The sequence below is a fragment of the Triplophysa dalaica genome, chromosome 10 (genome assembly GCF_015846415.1).
Source record: "Triplophysa dalaica isolate WHDGS20190420 chromosome 10, ASM1584641v1, whole genome shotgun sequence".
NCBI classification, from domain to species: Eukaryota; Metazoa; Chordata; class Actinopteri; order Cypriniformes; family Nemacheilidae; genus Triplophysa; species Triplophysa dalaica.
In genome coordinates, this window is record NC_079551.1 from 4482970 (window position 1) to 4509101 (window position 26132).

At 38.3% G+C, this 26132-nt stretch overlaps 1 protein-coding gene across 1 annotated transcript; it reads left to right on the forward strand.

The window, feature by feature from the left end:
• Positions 1–9721: 9721 nt before the first annotated feature.
• On the forward strand, positions 9722–18488 carry LOC130429892 (uncharacterized). Its single transcript, XM_056758735.1, has 8 exons — positions 9722–9836; positions 9979–10305; positions 10845–10976; positions 15600–15719; positions 15815–16144; positions 17328–17444; positions 17561–17622; positions 18390–18488. The coding sequence occupies exons 1-8, from the start codon at positions 9749–9751 to the stop codon at positions 18486–18488; spliced, it is 1275 nt and encodes a 424-aa protein (XP_056614713.1). The 5' UTR covers positions 9722–9748.
• Positions 18489–26132: the final 7644 nt, after the last annotated feature.

Genomic DNA, 26132 nt, shown 5'->3' on the forward strand with positions numbered 1-26132 from the left:
TACCAAAGCAGACAATGGGTGGTGTCATGGGAGGCAAAGAGGTCTATCTGTGCCTGTCCGAACAACACCCAAAATGAGCTGGACCGGGGGTGGAGTCGCCACTCTCCGCAAGGCGTATACTGACGAGAGAGCGTGTCGGCTGTCTGGTTCAGTCTGCCTGGGATGTGTGTGGCCCGCAGGGAGCGGATCACCTGCTAACTCCACAGGAGGAGGCGTCGGGCAAGTTGTGTTAGTTACCGTGAGCGTACACCACTCTAGGCAATTGCACAGCGCAGACGGGGGCCCGTCCAGCGCCCCGCGTCTGCGTGCCCGTTGCACACTGCACCCCACCCCTGCAGCGAGGCGTCCGTCGTCACCACGACGTGCCTCGTAACCTGCCCGAGGGGAATCCCCGCCCGGAGGAAGGTCATGGAAGACCAAGGGGTTAGGGTGCGTCGGCAGCAGGGCGTCATCACCGTGCGCCTGCTGCCGGTGTGCCACGCTGTCCTCGGAACTTGACTCTGTGGCCAGTGTTGAAGCGGTCTCATGTGCATCAGCCCGAGGGGTCTTACCCCCGCGGAGGATGCCATGTGTCCCAGGAGCCTCCAGTTCCAACACTGACTGGGCACGTGCTGCGGACAGCTGTGCCGTCATGGTGACAGAGTTTGGTTCCATACCGAGAAAGAGGATGCTCTGCACTGGGGAGAGTTTGCTCTTTTCTCGGTTGACCTGAAATCCCAATCGATCTAGATGCCGGAGCACCAGGTCCCTCTGTGTACAGAACAGATCTCACGAGTGTTTTCCAGTCGTCGAGATAGTTCAGGGACAGACCGAAAGGGAGGACTCTGTACTGATATGCCCACCCCTCGAACTCGAACCATGGGAACGGGGCAGTGTCGAGGGGATCGAGACATTAGAGTAAGCGTCCTTCAGGTCGATTGCCACAAACCAATCCTGACACCTGATAGATGTCAGGATGCGCCTCTGCGTGAGCATCTGAACGGCAACTCGTGAAGGTGCTTGTTCAGGGTACGCAGACCTATGGCAACCCGCCGTCTTTCTAGGGAATGATGAAGTGCAGGTTGTGACCCACTGAACGTCTTGATTTTGGACGAACTCGATGCCTGTTTTGCCAGAAGTCTCTGGGAAACTGGATCGAGTAACCAAGACGGACCACCCGCATTAGCCAGCGAGACAGTGTGGGCAGCTCTTGAGCTCCCAGGGACTGTACAGGGTGACCAAGGGGGCAGTCTGCTTCATCATTTCCACGGGGGGTGGTTCGTCGGCTGGCGGAGCTAACCATCTGTCGCGGGGGGTCCCCGGAGGGAAGGATGGCTCCGCCTTTTTACCTGCCTGGCGGGACAATGGCACGCACTGTCGGTTTGAGAGTGGTGACAACTGTCGTATGTGTACGACCTCACGCCTCGCCAGGGCGTGAGGTCGGTTCACCGAGCACAGTCCAGTGGAGTGTGGGATCGGCTGCAAGTACATCCGGGGAGACCGAAAAACTCTGTGAGTAAGTGGGCGCCAGGCCCTGAAAAGGGCCCGGCTTTGGTGACGAGGCAGGAGTCGTCACGTGCCGACCGATCAGAGCCGTGGCTGTGATGGTTCGGGCCCGATGTTGTTCTCCCTGGAGTCTTCCCGTCAGTGTCCCTTCTCGTGAGAAGTTTGCTGACGGGGTGGAGGTTTCCCCCTCGACCTCTGCTTCCGGGGTGCCGCCTGTGGGGGCACAGGAACCGGAATCGATGTCGAAGGGGTCCTGGGTTGCAGGGAAGCAGACGTCACGCGGGATCTCGGAGGCCTTCAGGCGGCCGAGTCGCGGTGAGAAAAATGTGGTTAATTGCCACTGTCTGCTTCACCGTCAAAAACTGCTGAGCGCAGTCCTCGACGGTCTTTACCAACAACCCACCCTGCGAGATGAGTGTATCAAGAAAGCGGACTTCCTTGGTATCACTCTTCTGCACAAGGTATAGCCGGGGGTGTCTCTCCTGGACCACTACCGTGGACATCGTCCGACCCAGGGCCCGTGCCGCCGCCTTAGTCACCCGTAGAGCGCTGTCAGCGGCGGCACGGAGATCCTGCATTATACCCAGGTCGGTCTTACCCTCGTGGGGCTCTCTCAACGCCTTGGCCTGGCGGACCTGCAGGATGGCCATGGCGAAGAGAGAGGAGGCAGCCTTGTCCGCGGCATCGCAAGCCCTCGACACCAGTGATGCCGAAGTCTTACGTGCTTTGGACCGTAGGCGTGGCCGATTCCCCCCAGGTGGTAGCCGTCCGCGGCACAGGTGCACCGCGGGCGGACGTTCCACTCGGGGGATCTCGACGCAGTCCTTGGCTGCCCCACCATCGAGGGAAGTAAGGGAGGTGGAGCTGGTTTTCACTGGAGCGGTCCGAGAGTGGAGCGCTCCAAGTTTTACACAGCTCCTCATGCACCTCCGGAACCCCGGGTTAGCATGAATGACATTTCTGCTTCCTCCTAACTCGACCGCTGGGGGTGGAGCTCGGATTCGTCAGAGTCGGATGTCAGTCTCCCTCCGATGCTGCGAGCGACATCTCATCTACGTCACACATCGTTCCCGATGTGTGTGCGTGAGAATCCGGACGGTATGCCACTGCCGTTTGGGGAACGTTCAGAAGAGCGTATCGGGGTGCGATCGGCCCGTGAGCACTTAGCTGGCGGGTTTACGTTCGCAGAGTTCCCCATATCACTAACGCTGCTAACGTGGGTGGTCATCGGGGCCGTAGCCACAGATGTCACCGTTCGGGTAGCAGACGAAATGGTGGCTGGTTCCCGTAGGAAGACAGCAACCCGTGACCGCAACTTCTGAATGACAATCTGCCCGCAGTGCGCGCAGATGTGTCAACGAACGCTGCTTCAGTGTGCTGGACGCCCACACACCTAATGCAGCGATCGTGTCAGTCCCCTGCCGCACCCAAGAGAACAGCGGGACATGTCGTTCTCGATGTGTGTGCGTGAGAATCCGGACGGTATGCCACCGCCGGTTGGGGAACGTTCAGAAAAGCGAATCGGGGTGCGATCGGCCCGTGAGCACTTAGCTGGCGGGTTTACGTTCGCAGAGTTCCCCATATCACTAACGCTGCTAACATGGGTGGTCATCAGGGCCGTAGCCACAGATGTCACAGCCCTGGTAGCAAACGAAATGGTGGCTGGTTCCCGTAGGAAGACAGCCACCCGTGACCGCAACTTCTGAATGACAATCTACCCGCAGTGCGGGCAGATGTGTCAACGAACGCTGCTTCAGTGTGCTGGACGCCCACACACCTAATGCAGCGATCGTATCCATTCCTTTCCGCACCAAAGAGAACAGCCGCGCTGGAGAATGCTCAGTCAATCCTGAGAAGGCCTTTTAGATAAATCTCACACCCTCGGAACTGCCGAGACGCCCAGGGGAAGGTCGCTGCAGGTAGGGACGATCCGCTGCTACACGTCGTAGATCCGGCAGTAGAAGAAGACGAAGAATTCATTGAATTCGTTCTGTTCGTAGTCATGAGCGAAGGCTCTGAAGAACCAAAGGTAAATGAATGCTGCACGCCGGCTTCCTTTTATACCGGATATCCGGGGGCGGAGCCCGGCATGCAAATTTCATTCGCCAAATTTCATTGGCCTTTTCTATAGTAGTCAGAGTTGATTGGTTCTCAAGGGCGAAATAAATATTTGAACTGATATTTCCAAATTTGGTAATTAAAATAGTTTGGTTTTGTGTTGCTAAGTGAGAAATATATATTTTCGGCAAACAGTTTCCTGTTTTTAATCATGTGATATTTAATTAGTAATAGGTTAAAGACTGTTTTGGGGGGATTGGGGTTGGCGGGTGCATGTCTTCCTTCTTTTTTTGTCCTGGGCTGATCACATGCCTGATCATGCTCAGTAGTACACACATAAGGTTCTTTAATGTATTTGCATTGTACTAAAATGCGTTCGTTTTCAATGGGCATTTATGCGGTTGAAACAGGTCGCCTACTGCATCCCAAATTTTTCAACATTAACATTTTAATATAACATTAAAGTCATTATGGCCTTTAGAAAAATGTTTTTTTGAGGAGGCAGGGTAGTACACAATATAGGCCCCTGTGGTGCGGGCTTAGCTTTTGTCCTTAATGGCATTTTTTCCTTACATTACTTTTATACTTTAAGTAGTTTTGAAACGGGTACTTTTACACTTTACTTGAGTAAAAAGCTTGAGTTGATACTTCAACTTCTGTAGAAGTCTTTTTAAACACTCCTATCTATACTTCTACTTGAGTATTGAATATGAATACTTTTGACACCTCACACTCATTTACACATTTTTTTATTGTCCAGCATCAGTGTGTCTGATCTCAACATCAGACTCTCTCTACCTCTGGAGGTGAAATATCAGGATACAAACACATACAGATGTGTCATCAACAATCCCGTCACAAGCCACACACGACATCTACACATCACTCATGTCTGTCAGCCGTGTTCAGGTATGGGAGTATCAGTGTTGGCTAAGTTACTTTAATAAAAAAAAAAAACACCCTTGAAGGGGAAAAACATGACAAATAATATAAACGTCAAACCACTAACCTCCCACAAGGGAGACAAAACAAACACGACGAATAATCCAAAATAACAAATCCAACACGAAAATGTGAAAGTCCACAAGAAAACGCAATCCGCGGGCGTGCGGGCGTGTGACGTGCGGGCGTGTATGAGGTTAGGCGAGGCGACGATAGTCAAACACTCCTTATCACACGTCATTGGTCACGGCTTTTTGACACGGCAAAGTGCGCGACGATCGACACGACTGATTGCTTTGTTTGCAATGCAGATGCACTAACTACACCTCATAGGCGTGTGGCCTGCGTGCGTGCATGCGTGCGTGCGTGCGTAGAACCAAACAACGGGTAACAATGAATCGACCAGCAACGTGAGAATGAGGGGAACATAAAATAGGGAAGCACTAAAGAGCATAACTGCGTAGCAACAGAGACGGGCAGGTGACAAGACTTAACATTAGGGGTAAGATAATGGGACAGGTGAGGGAGATGAAACACTAAATGGACACTAGCGGAGAAACAAGGGGCCGGAGCTAAACCAAAAACAGGACGACACGCGCCGAAATGTCAAAACATACCAACACGTGTCTCCACACAAGACAAAACACACACAAGACATGGTACTGTCACGACACTGTCCAAGGCAAGAAAACTCGGGACAGGAAGGACAGGATCCTGACACTTATTTCTAATGACTTTCTATATCAACCTTGATTGTTTAAGTGATTCAATGACTGACATGAAACGGATTATTTTATTAATTCAAAGAAAAAAATATTAAATTACACAAAGAAGTATTATTAACTGACCAAAGTATTACAACTGTGAGAATTATACATTAAAGCATGCAGTTTAAAGTTACACTTTGAATTTTAATGTCAATTCCACTGTTGTACACATATATTACAACAAAAGTAACTGTTATTAAATTAAAGAAATAATAAGAGCTATCCCTTACTTTACTTTGTCAAGGGAAAAGTAGTTAAATTACAGTAGCTAATTACGTAGTAACTAATTACTAAATCACATGGTTGTTGCAGTACATCACGGTTGGGTGTGTCTTTATTGTGTCACTTATTAAAAACGTGTTTCATTGTATTATAGACTCTACACAAGTACCTTCATTTCTTTATCCAGTGTCTTTTCTATCGTTTGTGGTCTTTACGATCTGTGCTATGTTGTGTTGTATATACAGCATAAAACAAACAGGCTTTAAAAGTAAGTATGTCTTTCAACTCATCCAACACATGAGAAGGACATGTCAGAATACACAGAGGTCATATACTGTACATCTGAAGTATCTATCAATAAACAACACAGTGTTGAAACTCAAGATTAAACCCCAGAGAGCTACAAGCACATATCATTTATTCAAGAAACATTTCAATATGTATTTTATAGAGATAAATTAACAAAACTCATACTGTAAATCGGTCTATGTTTAAACGCTGTAATGAATTTGTGCGTTTCTGTGGTTGTGTAAATGTCAACATCTGACTGATCTGTTCTGACTCTATTTTCTTCCCTACTCTTTGAATGAATGAATGAATGGTTCTGTATACTGTGCTAGGTTATATGAGACCAGGCTTCTTTTTTGATGGCACTTATGCTTTTGTTGTACTTATGCTGTCCCAATTGCTTCAATTGCCAACCCCACCTGTAAGTCGCTTTGGATAAAAGTGTCTGCTAAATGACTAAATGTAAATGCTTTTCAGTTCTCTTCAGTATAGTAGATTCTTTGAGCTGTCATTTTTTATTAATATCTCAGCTAAATGTGGTGTAGTCTGCTCGCTGGTGCATGAATTAACATCTGAGATGATCTGTTAAAAAGTATCTGCTGTTATAAAAGGGGTTTCATCTCATTTCCACAAATAAACTTTAATATGAGAACACAAGTGTGTGAACAAATGTCTGTTTTGAAATGGTCTTACATTTTTCTGGACGATTTTCTCTTGTTTTTTTGCGTGCCAGATGGAGAGTAAATATGATATTATCCTTTCAGAGAAATGATAAATTTAAGAAAGTCATTTTGCATTAATTCTTACATTGTTTCAAGTGTGTTTGGTGTTGATGCAGATTAAATGAAGTCAGTGATGGAGAGAGATTCTGCCACTCCATATACAGGTGGAGAGCGCAGATATGAGAGAATGCCAGCAGAGGGCGATAGAGTTCATAAACAGACTTGAAAATCAGATTATATACAGAATAATATGATAATAATAATTTGTTTTATTTACTGCATATAGCGCCTTTCAAAAACCCAAGGACCCTTCATGAAAGGAAATCATATCTATAGATTATTCGACAACAACAGACCACAAAGACAGGTAACACTCATACTGACAGGGTCAAGGCAAAAATCTACAATTAATTGACAGACAATACATAACATAACTCAAATAGATAAAGACATAACATTACATCATAAATGGTGAGATAACCTATGAGATTTGGAACAATGGTATGTTAGTTTGAGAGAGTAGTGAATAGATGAGTTTTAAATTGAGACTTGAAGTTCTGGGGAGTAGGGACAGCACAGAGATTATCTATCCTATAATTTATCTATCCTATCCATAATTTCGGACCTAAAAAAGCAAACGCCCTGCCGCCCACTGTAGAGAGCCTGTAGCACAAAGAGCAAGCTAACATTGTTAGATCTGAGAGTCCTGGTAGGAACATATGGTGGCAATAACTCTGCAAGGTACTGAGGTGCAAGGTCATGACAGGCCTTGTACAATTAAAATTAATACTTTGAACTGAATGCGATTTGCCACAGGAAGCTAGTAAAGTTGATGTGATGATGGGAGTGATATGTGAGGATTGCAGTAATAAAAAGTTGGATGTAATAAAAGCGTGGATTTCAGTTTTAGAGTCATGAAGACGGAGTGAAGGAGTTACACAAGCAATATTGTGCAGTTGAAAGAAACACGCTTTAACAGTCTAACTGAAATGTGAATCTAAACGTAGCATTGGCTCAAACAGTACTGCTAAATTCTTAACAGTTTTCGAGGGCCTTAGCTGGTGTTACACCCTGTTGCTGGCACCTTGGTTCACCACCTGAGGGCGCCATGCTATTCTGTTTTGTAAGTACTCCAGTTCCCAGTTATTGGAACACCCTGTGTCTCATTACCTGTTTGTCCCTTCATTTGTGTGTATATAGCCCTTGTGTTCAGTTGTCTGGTGTGTATCGTTCTTTTATGTTCTCCCTCATGTGTCGCTGAACCTGGATCTACCCGTATGTGTGTCTTTTGGACTTATATTAAAAACAGCATTTACTGCACGTGGATCCTCTCCTTGTTTTCCCCTCAGCTCATTGTGACAGATGGACACTATCAATAAAAAAGTCATCATGGGCAGGCATTTTGATTTAGGGCCGACCATCATGATTTCGGTTGTATCAGCATTTTACTGCAAAATGTTGTCAGACATCCAGGTTTTAAGTTCTCAAAGACAGCAGACAATAGAGAGGGGAGAGCTGAAGGAGTTCGGTTTAATAAAAGTAAATTGCATTATCATCAGCATAACTATGAAAATTAGATCATGAAGTCTGCTAATCTGACCATACGGAAGCACGTGGATGAGAAATAAGAGTGGACCAAGAACCTAAACCTGTGGTACACCACAAGTTACCTTAAACCTAAAGCTTTTTCAGTGCTTTTATGTCATTCAGTTTGCGAAACAGAGACAAACCAAATAAAGTTGGATCAAAAATATGTTTGGATCTGTTATTATTAACATCTGATAGCATGAAGAGAGTGATGCTACATGTTTATACTTTGATCATTTATGGTTTATTACGTTATAGATCTGATGTGAGATTAGATGTGAATCAATGCTTCTGGTCATCTCATTGTGTGTGGTTGATATAATTCAGTGAAGATGGTTGTTCATATTTCAGCCATTACATCTGTATAATAAAAAACACCATCAGAGGGAGCTCATGAGCAGACAAATCAAATCAAGAGGAATGGACTCCTGAGTTTTCTTGAAATTGTATTTATTTAGCAGTGTAGTGAAATACAAAACTAAGACTTTGTTTTGCTTAACTTTGTTGGTTCTCTGTGCTTACTCTTGCTTCATGTATGAGGTTAGTGAATTGTTGAACTCATGTGGTTTATGAGAACGCATGCGTCTGTGGACACACATGAACCTCATGATGAACACAAGTGTGTGAAAGATCAACACAAAGCTTCAATGCTTTATCAAGACAAACAATTATAATGATTTTCTTTCATCTGTGTGCTTCATTCTTATTTGAATTATTTGAATGGAGTTTAAATTAGTTTATTTCTCTATAATCTACAATTACATACAAGTTATTATTTAGGAGTCATAATTTATGATGTTATAATGTATCCAAAAACTGGTGTTTTTTGTGTTCGGTGTTGATTGAGATGAAGTGAAGTTAAGGAATTTTGGACTTCAGGCTACTCGTATGGCTAAAATCTATAAAAAGGGATTAAAAAAAATTGTCAGTAAAGATAGGAAATTGAACAGTCAGACTGGATCTCTCACTTTCAAAAACATCAGAACTGAACATTCTGGGTTTTGGATTGTTCTGATCTGAAATCTAGATTAATATTTAACACTCATTTATTATTTTCCTAATGTGTGTTCATGTCCTCTCTCATCAGTATTTGAATAAAACTCTTTCATATACTCTGGTCATTTAGACTTCAGTATAGTTTCAACATGTACTTTATATTGTTGTTGTTGTTGTGTAACTTGTGACAGAAATTCCAAACAAAGTTGAAAAGGCAAAATATGTTTGAAATTATTACAAAATATCTAAATTTGTCAAGATGATATTTACTGGATAGAAGGACTGAGGCCTCACTTTGACCCTATATGTCTACTGTGTCATTTTATTCAATCTTATTATGATTCTGATCTGAGGTCAGGTGTGGATGTGCATCTGGTAAGAAGCAGCAGATCATCTGTAATGTATGAGATTATCCAGTTTTTGTTTATAATGTTAAAATGAAGTTGTTGTGCTGTGAGAGAATGAAATCTTATTTAATTCAACAGTAACGGACTGAGCTCATATGAGGGGTCTGAGCTCAACATGAGTTCATTCTTGTGTATTGAAACAGTTAAACCAGATCAGGATGTGCATGTGTGTGTCACATCGTGTCTGGGTGAAATATCGGTTGTGTCTTCTCATAACCACAAACGAACACCATGATGAGACCAAATGTGTGTAAGAGATCAACACCAAGCATCAATGTGCTTCATAAACCTTTTTTCTGTTGATGTGCAAACACGTGTCAGAATGATTGTCTATCATCTGTGTGCTTTATTCCTCCTGTCTGGTGAGTGAATATACTTCAATTCTATATTTGCGGATTTACATTATGAGTAAATAAGGAGTGTTTACTTAAACACATAATCTAAATCTGTCTATTTTTATTATCTCCATATTTCTACTCATATTGTATTGATTTATTGTTTCAGGTGTGTTTGGTGTTGATGCAGATGAAGTGAAGTCAGTGTCAGTGATGGAGGGACATTCTGTCACTCTACACACTGATCTTACACACATTCAGTATGATCGCATACTGTGGATGTTTGAATTTCACGACACCGTTATAGCTGAAATCCATGCACAGAATGTTAATATGTATGACAGTAATGAAATATTTGGAGGCAGACTGAAGCTGGACAGTCAGACTGGATCTCTCACCATCACAGACATCAGAATCACAGACTCTGGTGTTTATACACTAGAGACCATCCGTGACAGAAGATCTTCATACAAGAGATTCAAGGTTACTGTCTATTGTGAGTTTAATTTTAATGCTCATACAGTATAACAGAATTTCAACAGCACTCCTTACAGGATTAAGATTATTTTCCATGCACCTTTTTGGAGCAAGACAACACCATTATGTAACATACTGATGAAAAATGTTTTTATTTTCCGTAAACTGGAAAACAGAAATAAACCAAAACACTTCAGTGTAGGAGGCAATTCTCACTATTAACAAGTTGTTATTAGCATGCCTATTATTGGTATATTGGCTGCTTATTAGTTTTGACCGTACTTAAAAAAATAAACTGAAAAAATGAAAATTAGTTTAATAAACGGATATTTTCTGGCAGCTGCAGCTGGTGCGCCAGAAATACACGGTAATAACAGTTTCCCTGTCAAATTAGACTTTCCTTGTAAATTTGCACCATATTTTCGAAAATACATAAAAATATGTAACAGTCAATTTTGTTTTTCAATTTTGTGTGGAAAATGTGTAAAAAATATTTTTTTACAGTGTGATCTGATCTTTTCTGTACGGTTGGGTTTTTGCAATTTTTATCTGTTTTAGTCACTCAGCAATCAACTGAAGTTCAAATCATTCTGCTGCCAGTTGTGTTAATTGTGTGTCTCCTGATGGGATGTATGTGCTGCTGCTGCTGTGTGTGCTGTTTGTGCTGTAGAAAACGAACAGGACCTGAGAGTAAGTTTGTCCTTCAATTTATTCAACACATACACACAGTAATCTACAGTAATAACACACCCATGTGCTTTCAGAGAAGAACTTGTCAGAATACACAGAGGTCATCTACAGTCTTTACGTGAAAGATCCGTCGCAGGACAATGAATAAACATCACACACATTCATGATAAATATTGTCCTTCTGTTCATCTACTTCCTCATCATCTACATAAGCATGTTTGTTGTGTGTATTAGTTTATATGAAATGAAAATCTCTCTCTCTGTGTTTGATAGAATTAATATCAGCATATGGACAACACACACAAGATTAAACTCCAGAGAGCTGCAGACACGATGTTTATTCTGCATATTTGCAAAACTTTGTTAGTAACATGAAATATAAATGTGGTTAAATAAACTCATGAAACAATCTGAACTGTAATTTGTTTTTTTTTTAATATTTTGGGTAAACTAGTCTTTCCAAAGCTATAAATAAACATTAAAAAAGATTAAAATTGAACTGGAGCATGAGGTAGTTTGATTGTGTGAAGTGCATTAGATGTCACACAAACAGACTATGAGCTGTTAGTTCATATCTGAAATAAATGAATGTGGTTTATTCGGCAGCTGGTGCACAAGAAAGTGTTGTGCACTTGTGTTCCTTTCTGTAAACATGTGCGAAATGTGGTTTCATCTCATGTCCACACATAAATGTCACATCAGAACAAAAGTGTGTGAAAGACCAGAGTGAAGAGGTATGTAGCTCAGAGGTATGAGCATTGTTTTAACAACGCAAGATTGTGGGTTCGATCCCAGGGGAGTGCAAATAACTATGTAAAATGTATAAGATAAAGCAATGTAAGTCGCTTTGGATAAACGCGTCTGCCAAATGCCTAAATGCGTAAATGTAAGAGTTTTCTGAGATTATCAAGATGAGTTTCTCTCTTCTGTTTTCGTCGTGTGGTGAGTGAATATAAGAAGCTCTTTTAGTAATAATTATAATGTAAATGTACATTATAAATGTACATTTATAATGTATTTATACATTATAAATAATTATTTATAATGTATAAATAATTATATGTAAATATAATGTATTTATTCAGGTGTGTTTGGTGTTGATGCAGATTATGTGAAGTCAGTGTCAGTGATGGAGGGAGATTTTGTAACTCTACACATTCGTCTTACTGAACTACAGACATGATCTAGTAACTTAGAGTTATATGGACTTGAGGAAACTAGTAAAGCTGAAATCATTAAAAGGGAACATATGAACATTTTCTTTGTTAGCAAGGATGGGATATTTAGAGATCATCTACAGATAAACACTCTCTCACCATCACAAACATTAGAACTGAACACTTTGAAATTTATAAACCAAACATCATCAGGGAAAGGATCACAAACATGAGTTTAATACTTATGTTGTAAATAACTTTAATTACTATTAATAATGAACATCTAAAGGTTTCTGTAAATAAAGTGTATTTTACCATCTGTCACATTTTAGCTCATCTTTCTGTTCCTGTTATCATCAGAGACTCTTCACAATGTTCTGCATCATCAGAAAGATCTTCAAAATGTGTTTTGTTTTGTACGAGTCTCTCCTTGTACAAAGAGACAGATCGTAGGATCTGAATTTCTTAAAAGCAACCTTTGTATTTGTGTGGATTTTCTAATTATAGAATATTTCCTTTACCTTGCAATTCATATTTGTATTATTTGTTACTATTTTGATATAGTGACTAGTTATATATTTTATCTATTTATTCTGATCTTTATTACCTTTGTATATATATATATATATATATATATATAACCCTCAGGAGTGTTGATAGACTTTTTTCTCCACAATACGACACGTGTCCTCTCTCTCCGTTACAATCAAACCTGAGCGTCCATTCACCATGTAGATGAGCTCTTCTGCCCCCTGCTGTCTAGTGTGAATTACTGCAGTGTAAAATAAAAACATAAAAACACACTGTTTTTTATTTTTGATGCTTGCATTGCTGCAACAGTGAATGACAAACATTTGTTCAACTTACTTAATATTAATTCAGAAATTTACGTTTTTTTGGTTAAGCAATCTTTGTTCTTAAAGTCCCAGTGAAATTCAATTTGTAAATCATTTTTTTTTCATGAAATATTTCAGCGTTTTTAGGGGTCATTCTTTAAAAAAATCATATACTCTTAATCTTCAGTTAAAATCTGAAATGATTATCCATCTCAAATGACGTAATTAGGCGGCTTGGGCGGAGCAACCGTTAACTCCTCCCCTTCAACTGTCAGTCTGCTTCCAGTTTCCTTTCAAAATCAATGCAATGGCTGTTTTTACACATCCAATCAATTCGCAGTGTAAAATGCAAGCCACGCCCACTAATTTTCTCCTTTGAAATTCCTTTTCACTTGGAAATGTGTCAGAATACAGAACGATCGCAACTTCCGGTTCAACGGGACTAACATTTATCAGGCTGATTTTCTCTCATCAGTTTGTTCTGGTCTTGTTTGAGATGGATGTTTATGAAAACAAATCTTTTAACAATAATTAGTATTTAAAAACTATTTTATCTATTGCAAGACTACCAAAATGTGTTTCATGTGTGTTTGGTGTTGATGCAGATGAAGTGACGTCAGTGTCAGTGATGGAGGGAGATTCTGTCACTCTACACACTCATCTTACTGAAATACAGACACAAGATCAGATTCTCTGGATGCTGGAATCAGAAGAGACACATTAAGCTGAAAGGTATGATATGTTTGACAGTTATGAGATATTTGGAGACCGACTGAGGAGGAGAACACAGACATCAGTGGACACCAGGGGGCGATAGTGTGAAGGTTATGTACAGTAGAGAGTAAAGATTTTCAGTGGTTTTATGTAACTTGTGACACACAGAAATTTAGTTGAAGACTTGATACCTTTGGACTTGTCAATGTTAAGAAAGATCTGATAACATTAAGATAATGTGTTAAAGCAGTTTTGAGAGAGGTCTCCATCTTTATTGCATCTCTTCGGGGTGCGGAAGAGTTTCTGGTGTGAGGTCAGGTGTACTACCTCTCCCTACTGATATCACCTTTAAAACTCTGAGGTGACATCCTTATCATATCATTGAGTAAAAGCACATCTATAATGCACCACTGGGTTTGTAACAACATTTGGTTGAGTAAATAAGGACAGAAGAGTTTATGCATAGTTCTTTAATGTTCAATGTGCAGGATGTGGCTTGTAAGTGATAGACAGACTTATCGACAACAGACCAAGAGAACAATGTTTGAGTGCATCTGATGAGTCAACAAGTTAACGCTTAACACTGGAGACTCATTTTAGTATTTGCGTTTGATTTTAAATTTGTTCTAATTTTTGCTTCACACTGATGAAGAACATGTTATAGACATTCCTATGTTTCAGAAAAAGTCCTGTGTATGACCCGGTCTGTGGCTTCTGCCAGAGGCGACGCTAGACTTCTTGTACTGAGGCATGTGCCCCAGTTTCATTTATTGGTCAGTGTCATCATTTACATTGATAATAGCAGCAAAAACGGATCTATATGTGATAAGGTCCACATTCACCCTATATACCAATCAAAGCAATATGCCCGCTCAAGGTTGTCACTTGAATGAACACAAGGACTTTGGGTTGGTACATGACTTCAATTTATTAAATAAGACTGACACCCGTATCAGGTGGCAATACACATAGCAAAGTTTATGCATGAAATAAACAAACAACAAAAAGCTAAATAATGAATAGGATGTAGCCAGCGAACAGGGCCAGATAGAAAAGATTCCAGAGTCAATGAAACCACCACCCTTAGCACGTGTTAGTGCAAACCAATCCTCAAGTCACAGCAAACAACTCACCCAAATCATCACAAATCAAGACACAATCCGCTTCGTCACTGCAGTACACCCCCCTCTAGCAGCCAAGAAAGATTTTGCACACATTAATAGCGGCTACAGCCCTAACAAATAACAAAAAAAGAAATGAAAAGAACATACAGAAAATACTACAGAATAAACTCAAAGTGTAATTTTGGGGAAAACAAAACATGTCAAATTCAAGTACAGGGAAAAACAGTGGTAAAGAAAATGAACATCTGAAAACAATACAAACTGTTAAAACCAGGTGACACATACAACAGCCATTCCATTAGGAAATGAACATAGCTACAATAAAAACAAACATTCACTACCTTTACAAGTTATGCGCACACTTCCTATCCGACTGGCCGTCCGTTGTCCGCAGTTTTATCCCGTTCCAGGCGGAAATGAGTCCAATCCACTACATATATTATCTCACAGAAGTAAGTACACCCCTCACATTAGAGTAAATACTTTATTAAATGACTGCATTCTTGAATGTTGTAATTGTAAATTCTTGAAAATATTAGTTATATAATAACTAATAATAGTTAAATGTTTTTAAATACATAAATGTTTACCTTTCAAAGTATTGTTGCACTCTAGGAGTATTGGTTTAAGCAAATGAAGTTTGTAAAGTGCATTGTGTTGTACATTTCCAGCACACAGCAGGTTTAAGAAAAAAAGAGGTGTGGCCCCTTTAGAGCTTAGGTCGAGCAACACCCCTTCTACTGATATTTTGTGCACAGAATGAAACAAGACGTTTTCTATAAACCTCTAAAGGCTATAACATCTTGATAATCTCTCACTTAACTTCCTCTCTGTGTTTCTGCACTACAGACACTGATGCAGCAGGAAACAAAGGAGAAATGTGGACTTGTGTGTTTCTAGTTTGTGTGACGGGTAAGAAAGCGTTTGTTTTTCATTCATGTGTTTTTGTGTAGAATTGAGCTAAGCACAGTGCACATCTGTTACTATTTTAACAATATGTTCTTCAGGTGTGTTTGGTGTTGATGCAGATGAAGTGAAGTCAGTGTCAGTGATGGAGGGAGACTCTGTCACTCTACACACTGATTTTACTCACATACAGGAGAATGATCGGATATTGTGGATATTTGGACCTGAAGACACTCCTATAGCTGAAATTCATAAGAAAAGCATTGATATGTATGACAGTAAAGAGATATTTGGAGACAGACTGAAGTTGGACAGTCAGACTGGATCTCTCAACATCACAAACATCAGAATCACAGACTCTAGTGTTTTTACTCTTGAGATCATCAGTGACAGAGGAACTTCATACAAGAGATTCAATGTTACTGTCTATGGTGAGTTTAATTTCATTCTCATACAGACAGAATTTCAAACACGCCTTACAGGGTTAAGATTGTTTTCCATGAACCTTTTTGGAGCGAGACAAGATCGTTATGTAACATGCTGATGATTTTTTTCGGAAACTGGAAAACAGAAATAAACCAAAAAATATTTGGTAACACTTAAGTATTAGGGGTTATTCTCACTATTAACTAGTTGTTTTTAGCGTGCCTATTATTGGGTATATTGGCTCTTTATTTTGTATTTATGAAGCACATATTCTGCATGAGCATATTCAACATCTCTAATCCTACCATATACCTAAACCTAACAACTACCTTATAACTGTTAATAAGCAACAAATTGAGAGTTTATTAGGGGAAAAGTCGTAGTTAACGATTTGTAAATAGTGAGATTTGCCCCCTTTACTAAAGTGTGACCAAATTATGATTTTTTTTTGTTAAATTATAGGATACAAGTATACAGTATATGTGACCCTGGACAACAAAACCAGTCTTATGGGTGAATTTTTCGAAATTGAGATTTGTACACCATCTGAAAACTGTCGAAATTAGCTTTCTATTGATATATGGTTTGCTAGGATATGACACTATCTGGCGGAACAACAACTGTTTACAAAGCTGGAATCTGAGGGTGCATAAAAAGCAACGTATTGAGAAAGTTGCCTTTGAAGTTGTTAATCTGAGGCACCGTAGAGGCCAAACACTCACAAAAATAAAGTTTATATACATTTACAGTAGTAAATTTATAAAATATCTTCATGGAACATGATCTTTACTTAATATCCTAATTAACAAGCTTTCCTGTAGCTCAGTGGTAAGAGCATTGCGTTAACAAGTCAAGGTTGTGGGTTCGTCCCAGGGGAGTGCAAATAACTATGTAAAATGTATAGGAAAAGCAATGTAAATTGCTTTGGATTAAGGCGTCAGCCAAATGCCTAAATGTAAATGTAAATGTAAATGAACGGAAAATTTTCTGGCAGATGGGCCGTAGCTGGTGCGCCCGAAGTACACTGTTATTACGGGTTTTCCCTGTAAAATTAGACTTTCCTTCTGTTTTTTTTGTAAATTTGCACCATAATTCCAAAAATACTGAAAAATATGTAATACAGTCAATTTTGTTTTTCAAATTTGAGTGGAAAATTTACAGTGTGATCTGATCTTTTCTGAACTGTAGGGTTCCCACCATTCTTATCTGCTTTAAGAACTCGGCAATCAACTGAAGTTCATACAATTCTGGTGCTAGTTGTGGTAATTGTGTTTCTTCTGATGGGATGGATGTGCTGCTGCTGCTGTGTGTGCTATTTGTTCTGTAAAGAGTGAACAGGACCTGAGAGTAAGTGTGTCCTTCAACTAATCAAACAAATGCACACATTCAACTACAGTAATTACACACATATGTGCTTTCAGATGAAACATTGAGAGATGAGAAGAACATGTCAGAATACACAGAGGTCATCTACAGCCTTCACGTGAAAGACCTGTCCCTGGACAATGAACATACATCACACACATTCATGATAAATATTGTCCTTCCTTATCATCTACTTAAATATGTTCATGTTTGTATTAGTTTATATGAAATGAAAATCTCTCTCTTTGTGTTTGATAGAAGTAATATCAGCATATGGACAGAGATCTGTGACGTATCATCACACACAAGATTAAACTTCAGAGAGCAACACAATGTTTATTCTGCATATTTGTAAAACTTTGTTATTAACATGAAATATAAATGTGGTTAAATAAACTCATGGATCAATCTGAACTGTAATTTTTTTTTATATGAATGTGGGTAAACTAGTCTTTTTTAAGCTAAATAAAATTAAATACACATTAAAAAATATTTAAATTGAACTGGAGCATGAGGGAGTTTGAATGTGTGAAATTCATTAGACTATGAGCTGTTAGTTCTGAAACAAATGAATGTGGTTTATATTTGGCTGCTTGTGCACAAGAAAATGTTATGCACGTGTGTGCCTTTCTCTATGCATGTGTGATAATGTGTTTTCATCTCATGTCCACAAATAAACTTCACATCAGAAAATAAGTGTGTGAAAGATCAGATTGAAGAGTTTTCTGGAATTATCAAAATGAGTTTCTCTCATCTGTTCGTGTCGTGTGTTGAGTGAATATATGGAGCTCTTTTAATAATAATTATAATGTAAAGTGTGATTGGATTCATTTTGTGTTTTTATTCAGGTGTGTTTATTGTTGATACAGAGTGAAGTCAGTGTCAGTGATGGAGGGAGATTCTGTCACTTTACACACTAATGTAACTCACATACAGACACAAGATCAGATTCTCTGGATGCTGGAATCAGAAGAGACACATTAAGCTGAAAGTTATGATATTTTTGACAGTTATGAGATATTTGGAGACAGACTGAGGAGGAGAACACAGACATCAATGGGCACCAGGGGGCGATAGTGTGAAGGTTATGAACAGTAAAGAGTAAAGATTTTCAGTGGTTTTATGTAACTTGTGACACACAGAAATTAAGTTGAAGACTTGATACCTTTGGACTTGTCAATGTTAGGAAAGATCTGATAACATTAAGATAATGTGTTAAAGCAGTTTTGAGAGAGGTCTCCATCTTTATTGTATCTCATCGTGGTGCTGAAGGGTTTCTGGTGTAAGGTCAGGTGTACTACCTCTCCCTACTGATATCACCTTTAATGCTCTGAAGCCCTTATCATATCATTAAGTAAAAGCACACACATAATGCGCCACAGGGTTTGTACCAACATTAGTGTGAGTAAATAAGGACAGAAGTGTTGGTCTATTTTTGGATAAACAGTTCTTTAATGCTCTGTGTGAAGGATGTGGCTTGTAAGTGATAGAAAGACGTATTAACAACAGACCAAGAGAACAATGTTAAAGTGCATCTGATGAGTTGACAATTAATGGTTAACACTGGAGACTCATTTTAGCGTTACCTCTGGAGGTGGAACATCAGGATACTGATATCAAGAATCCCATCACAAACCCAACATCTAGACCTCAATGATGTCTGTTAGTCGTGTTTAGTGTGAGATTTTTGAAGAATTCAACTGTTATTATTTTTATTACAATCATATATGAGTCATTGAAACTAAATGTATTTTCTAACTCTGTTAAACACAGACATCATCAGGGGTTAATATATTGTAAAGGCTGATAAAAGCTGTTGTCCTGCTGCTGCTCGTGTCTGCGGATTTGATACACTGTTACGGCAGAAAATCTGGACAAACAAAACAGGACGGCAAGTTTTATCTACAAAGTAATATTAAAAAAAAACACTTTATTTGAAATCAAATGAATATTCCAATTGTAACTAAAACTTAACCTAAATATAACTTAATGATACTTTTTATTTAAATTAAAATGTAAAATTATCTTTCAAATGATGGCATGTAAATAACTGAATTGTTTGAGGAATAAATGTGAATTTATTTTGGTTTATTTTCATATTAAATTTGAATTGTGTTAACAGTGTGTTTTGTAAACAAGATAAATGTAATGGTAGTAACTCTGGTTGTGTTTTGTTATCCTGTAAAGTAAGTGAAGGCCTACGTTTCCATATTAGCAAATAAAATGCTTTTTAAATGAAGTTGTAGAAACTGAAACTTTGTTGAAGAAACCACATGCTGTTTTCTCAGTCCAGTCAAAGCTCTGCGGATGTGTTGTCATTGAGGTCAGTGAATTGTGGTTTATTCTGCTCGCTGGGTGTAAAGCTAATGCAAAAGCGGGTATCTGTAAGAGGTGTTACATTTGCCCACAAATGAACTTTGTAATGAGTAAACACATGTGTGAAAGATCACCGAGAAGCTCAAATGAATTATTTGACAGAAACAAAGAGTTTCTGATCAAATAAAAAGCAAGCACGCAAGTTGAGCATAAGCGTGATTTAGTTTATTTTCATTAATATGAAACAAATTGTGTGATATTGACTGTGTGTGATAGAGATCATCTCGGCATATGGACAAATCTGTGAAAAATTTACCACTGAGCAACAGGAAAGCTCAATATGCTCAAACAATCAACATATGACATGATTCAGTTTGTGTTTCCCCTGTTAGTTTGTATTGCATTTCCTGTTCCTATTTCATGTTGTAGTCTTTTGTAGTTCTTTTGTTCATTGGTTCTTGTTAAATATTTCTCCCTTGTGTTTCTTGTTATTTTATTAGTTCTCAGTGTATTTAAACCCCAGTGTGTTCCCAGTGTTTGCTTTGGACTTGTTACTTCCGTGTTTCTTTTAGTGATGGTGAAATGAGGCTTTCCAAAAAACTGTATCAAAATGGTTCTCATTACCGCCCTCTTGTGGTAAACGGGTGGCATATGGATTTGTGTCACTTAACCTCAATAAAAACAAAGATGTGTCAGTGTAGGCCTAGGCTGTATATACTGTAGGAATAGCTGATATGACTAAATAAAAAAATAAAAAAATGGGACAAAACACCTTCTTTATAAATGTGCTTCGATCTTCATGTAGTTATTAAAATAAACTTTTGTCTTAGTCCTGTTAGTTCGTAAGCGAGGCTCATGTAGACATACATGACAAAATTAAAATAAAAGTTTTGTGACGAGATTGTGAACTGGGGACTTTTATTTTGGTAACAATCTAAAGATTTCTATTAAGGAACAGGATGTGTTCAACAGTGAACACTGTTGGCTGTTTCTTATATATATATATATATACCGGTACATTGTTTTTCACTGAGAGATGCTTTAATACAAACTTCGAAGCCTCTAGTTTCATCACTAGTTTCTTTCTTCTTTTATAACTTACTACTTTGTATAATAAAAGTTAACTGCATGTGGATCCGCTGGCTCACCTGCCTTTTCGTTACATTCAGAGGGCTGCATATACACAACATTTATTCTTCATATTTCTAAACTTTATTAGTAACACAGAATATAAATGTGGCTAAATAAACTGATGCTTTTAAAAACACAATCAAAGATCTGAACTGTAGATGTGTTATTAATTTAAACTATAATTGCATGAGATATTCTTTTATAAGGTAAAAAAACATATAGTATACTATTGTAAATTTTAAGCACATTTACAAACAGCAGATTAACTGAAGCTTCAAGGTATTTGATTCAGAAGTGTGTAAAATTCAGTCAAGAAGTGAAAACACCATAGGGCCCTATGGCTTGTCGAAAACAAGACTTTTGTGGTGAAACAATGACATTTGTTCTGATTGTGTAAATGTTGGTCATTTTTTCTTTCAGTACATGCATGTTCTGCTTTGCTGGTATGGTTAAGATCTGAAACAAATGAATGTGGTTAATTCTGCTCTGCTTGCCCGAGACGTTGTGTGTTTTATGTATCTTAGTGTTGTGTGTGGAAAATGTGGTATCATCTCATATACACGAAGGAAGTTCCTAATGAGAACAAAAGCGTGTGAGAGATTATAGTAAAGCTCAGAAAAGAGATTATGATAAAAAACTATACGTGTTTATCAGGATGATTTTCTCTATTCTGTTCCTGTTTGTGTTGCATGGTAAGTAAAGAAATTATTTTTATTTAAAAAAAAAAAATGTGTAAACAGTATTTAATATAACAGTAGGATTTAGTATTGAAGTTTTGCACGCTTTTTTAAAAGATAATTGGCCATAAAGGAAGCTGTTGTTTTTAAGTGTGCTATATTATTTTATCCAGTTTAAGCCTATTTTTACTGGTAGAAAATGTATTGTCTGTCTTATAATTTTTTTATACATTTTATATTTTTTAATATTCGTATTAAACATTTTAACCGTCAGATATTAAATATTTGTTTTTCACTTGATTTGTAATTACAGTAAATTAGTTTAATTTTGGATTGACCTCAGTTTTGTATTTTTGTGTATCTGTGTTTCAGTTGTGTTTGGTGTTGATCCAGATGAAGTGATGTCAGTGTCAGTGATGGAGGGAGATTCTGTCATTTTACACACTGATCTTAGTGAAATACAGAGACACGATTACATAGTGTGGATGTTTGGACCTCAAGGGAGTCGTATAGCTGAGATGTATAAGAATCGCATTGATTTATATGACAGTAATGACACACTTCGAGACAGACTGAATCTGGACAGTAAGACTGAATCTTTTTCCATCACAGACATCAGAATCACAGACTCTGGACTTTACAAACTACAGATCATGAGTGACAAAGGAACTTCATACAAGAGATATAATGTTACTGTCTTTGGTGAGTTTAACATCACTCACACTGTTTATTCTGATGTATGCGTTTTACAAGGTATAAGATTATTTTCATTCAAATATAATCACACATATACACATATATTTTCATTCACCATTTTTTTAAACAAAACATTGTTTTAAAGGACATAAATTGTGTTATATAATGTCTGATTATATTTGTTAGGTCATATGTGTTAACACCACCCTCTTTTTTATGGTCACAGACACTAAATCTGTTTATATCATCACACGCAACATTCTGATTTACAACATCTGTCACAGATTGTTATAATTTGTGTTAACAGTCATACTGTAAAAAATATTTCTGTTTTCTTTGCATATTTTTCATGTAAATACGGTCAAAACCGTATAAAATTATGAGAAAATGGGAAATTATGTAATTTTCTGCTGCTAAAATCAGCAGATTCTGTAGCCATCTTTAAGAATCAGCTGAAAACACATCTCTGACTTCTATCTCTTTTCTACTCTTTCTTAAAAAAAGTACACAGCTCTGTATACTGTGGTAGGCTTTATGAGTCCTGTTTTATTGCACTTATGCTTTTTGTTGTCCTTATGATGTTCCAATGCTTCACCTCATTTGTAAGTTGAACGCGTATGCTAAATGACTTAATGTAATGTAAATGTAATTTTACAGGAAACAAATATTTTAAGGTTAATTTCTGGCGCTCCAGCTCCATATTTTTTCTTACAGTTTATTTTTGAAAGTACCCTCAAAAAAGTTACAATTATGCACATTTACAAGAAAACAGGGAAAACATGTCTTTTACAGGAAAAAAAGTGTTATTTTGCAGGGAATAGGTGTTATCTTACAGTTTATTTCTGGCACCCACAGGATATTTTTATAAAATAAATTCTTATAATATTTAGTAGTGTATGCAAATGCATGTGAAAAATGCTTTATACCATTGTATACAGAGTGGTGAAGACATGAGAAGTGTAGATTTTTCCACACTAAAAAGTTAAACTAAACTATCCATTATTACATTATTACTATCCATTAACTATCCATTGTTTTCCAGCTCGTATGCCTGTTCCTGTCATCATCAGAAACAAAACCACCACAAACCACACTCAACAGCTCAACATCACTGAGATCTGTGAGTCATGCTCAATATGTTGATGTATGTTACTGCAGTGACTTTTATTTTGGTTCATTTGTGTAACAGTGTTGTATTTCTTCTCAGACTCTCCCTGTTGTAGTTTAACTGAAACTGTGATCCGATTGGTCATCTCTGCTGTGGTGGGCGTGGCTGCTCTGACTCTACTGCTTTATGAACTTAAGCTGTTTATAAATTAAACAGGAGGAGAAGAGGACACCAGGGGGCGATAGTGGATTAAAAAACCTTCTTACACCATGCAGACAAAGCTTTTTCAATGCTTTATATGTTGTTGTGTAATTTGTAACTCACAGAAATACAAATAAAGTTGAATGTCATAAGAAAGATCTGATAACATGAAGATTATATTTACGCTATAAATTCGGTCTCACGGTGAGCTTCACATCTACAGCTGCATTGAATCTCATTATGATGCTGAAGAGCTTCTGACCTGCACTCTTAAAAATGTGCTTCACAGGCTTCTTTGATTCCATAGAAGATCCTTTTGGTCCATAAAGAACCTTTAACAACTGAAGAACCTTTCTGTTTCATAAAAGGTTCTTTGCGGCGAAGAAAAGGTGCTTCAGATTATAAAAAGGTGAGAAGGAGATTGTTCCTTGTGAACCTTTGACTGAATGATTCTTTGTTGAACCAAAAATGGTTCTTCTTTTGCATTGCTGTGAAGAAGCTTTGAAGCTTTTTTTTTTTTAAGACTGTGAGGTCAGATGTTCACCTAGTTGTTTGCAGTGCTTTTAAAAGAAGAGAACATCGTCTGTGATTTAAAGCCTTTGTCTAATCTAAATGTACAGGAGTGAATCACATTGAGAGGAACATTATCTACCATGAGATCACTTTAACATGTCTATCTGTTGTACGTAGTCAACAGCAGATGCTTTTAACCAGTACTGGAACAATGGCCTATAAAAATCCTTGTTTAAGAGCTTTGCTGAGGATCACAGTTATAAATCATGATGGTTTAAGAACTGACATTGAAAAGTTTGACAGAAGTAGTTTCTGTCTATTTGAAGTGTGTTTGTGAATGTGTGTTTATGTGAACGCACACACTTCTGTGCAATATGGGAAATTTCTTCTCAAAACCACAAATTAACCTTTTGAAGAGAACACAAGTGTGGGAAAGATGAACACAAACATTGATGATCTTGATAAACCCTTTTTCTATAGATGTGCATATAAGTTTCCGAATTATTTTCTTTCATGTGGGATCTTTGTTCCTCCTGTCTAGTGAGTTATGAATACATTTCATTTACTGGTTGGACTGAATGGAATTGTGAAATTGATGATTCATGAGTGTTTGGTGTTGATGGAGATGAAGTGAAGTCAGTGTCAGTGATGGAGGGACATCTGTTACTCTACACACTGAGGTCAATGATATAAAGGGAGAGATACAGACAACGCAGACGCTTTATTTCTTGATAGCTGTTCGTGTAGGGCAATTCCATGAAAATGTCAACCTAACCACAATTTGTTTTAACTTAAGTAACATCACAGATTTTAACGTTTGATGGTTTAAATACCCATGTGAGATCTCTCTTCAAATTTATAAAGCATTTGTTTAATTTTTAGTGCCTGACTCTTCATCGTCAGGTTAGTGCCATTTTCAGGATTGTCACATCCATAACGTTACATATTGCTCCTAAAGGGACACATGAAAATGAATATAAAGTAACCATTTTATGTTCTATAAAGAAGCATCCCTTCTCCATTCATTGGGTATTATTGCTTCAAGATTGTACATTTTATTTTACAGAAATCCTAAAAAGTCTGTCGTCTCCCAAAAAACGTGTCCTTTTTTTGTCACATGTTTATTTCCCTTTTTACATTTTTTTTTCACAGACTGACATTTTTTGATGTTTAGACTCATTAAAATATAAACAGATCAATATATTTGTAACAAATTCATCCTGTGAGCATTTTCTTATGTGAACCCTGTTTCAAGAGCTTTGTTGATGGGTTCATTACCTATGCATGACGTTTCTCTTCTTGTGTTGCTTTCAGAAATCAGATCATTGCTCATCTGCATATTTTAATAAAAACTGCCTTGTGTTATCAAACAGACAAAGGCAAATGAAGCCTAGATCTGCTTTGCATCACTTTCACATGGTGTAAGGTTGAAATGGCTCAGTGTGCCGGTCACTTTATAATATTTGTACATTTGGCGTATGCTTTTATCGCTTTGATCTCTCTTCAAATTTGTAAATCATTTGTTTTATTTTTACTTCATGACTTTTCATACAGATGGACAATCACAATGGATCTCTCATGATCACAAACATCAAAACGAAACACTCTGGACTTTATAAAATTTTTATCAGGGACAGGATCTTTTACACCAGTTTTAATGTTTTCTGTCTATGGTGAGTGTTTTGTTCAGGAAATAAAGCTTAGAATCGGGGTGATTGTGAAATTAATGTTTTCCAGCTCGTCTGTCTGTTCCTGTCATCTTCAAAAACTCTTCTCAATGTTCTTCATCCTTAGAAATATCTTCAGTGTCAAAATGTGTGTTGTTGTTTTCAGTGATGAATGTGACACATTCATGATAAGAGACATTATAAGAACATGCAAGAATACAAAGAGATCATCCATGGACTTAATTGAAACAAAACGATCCGATTGGTCATCTCTGCTGTGGGCGTGACTGCTCTGACTGAATTGCTTTAGGATCTTATG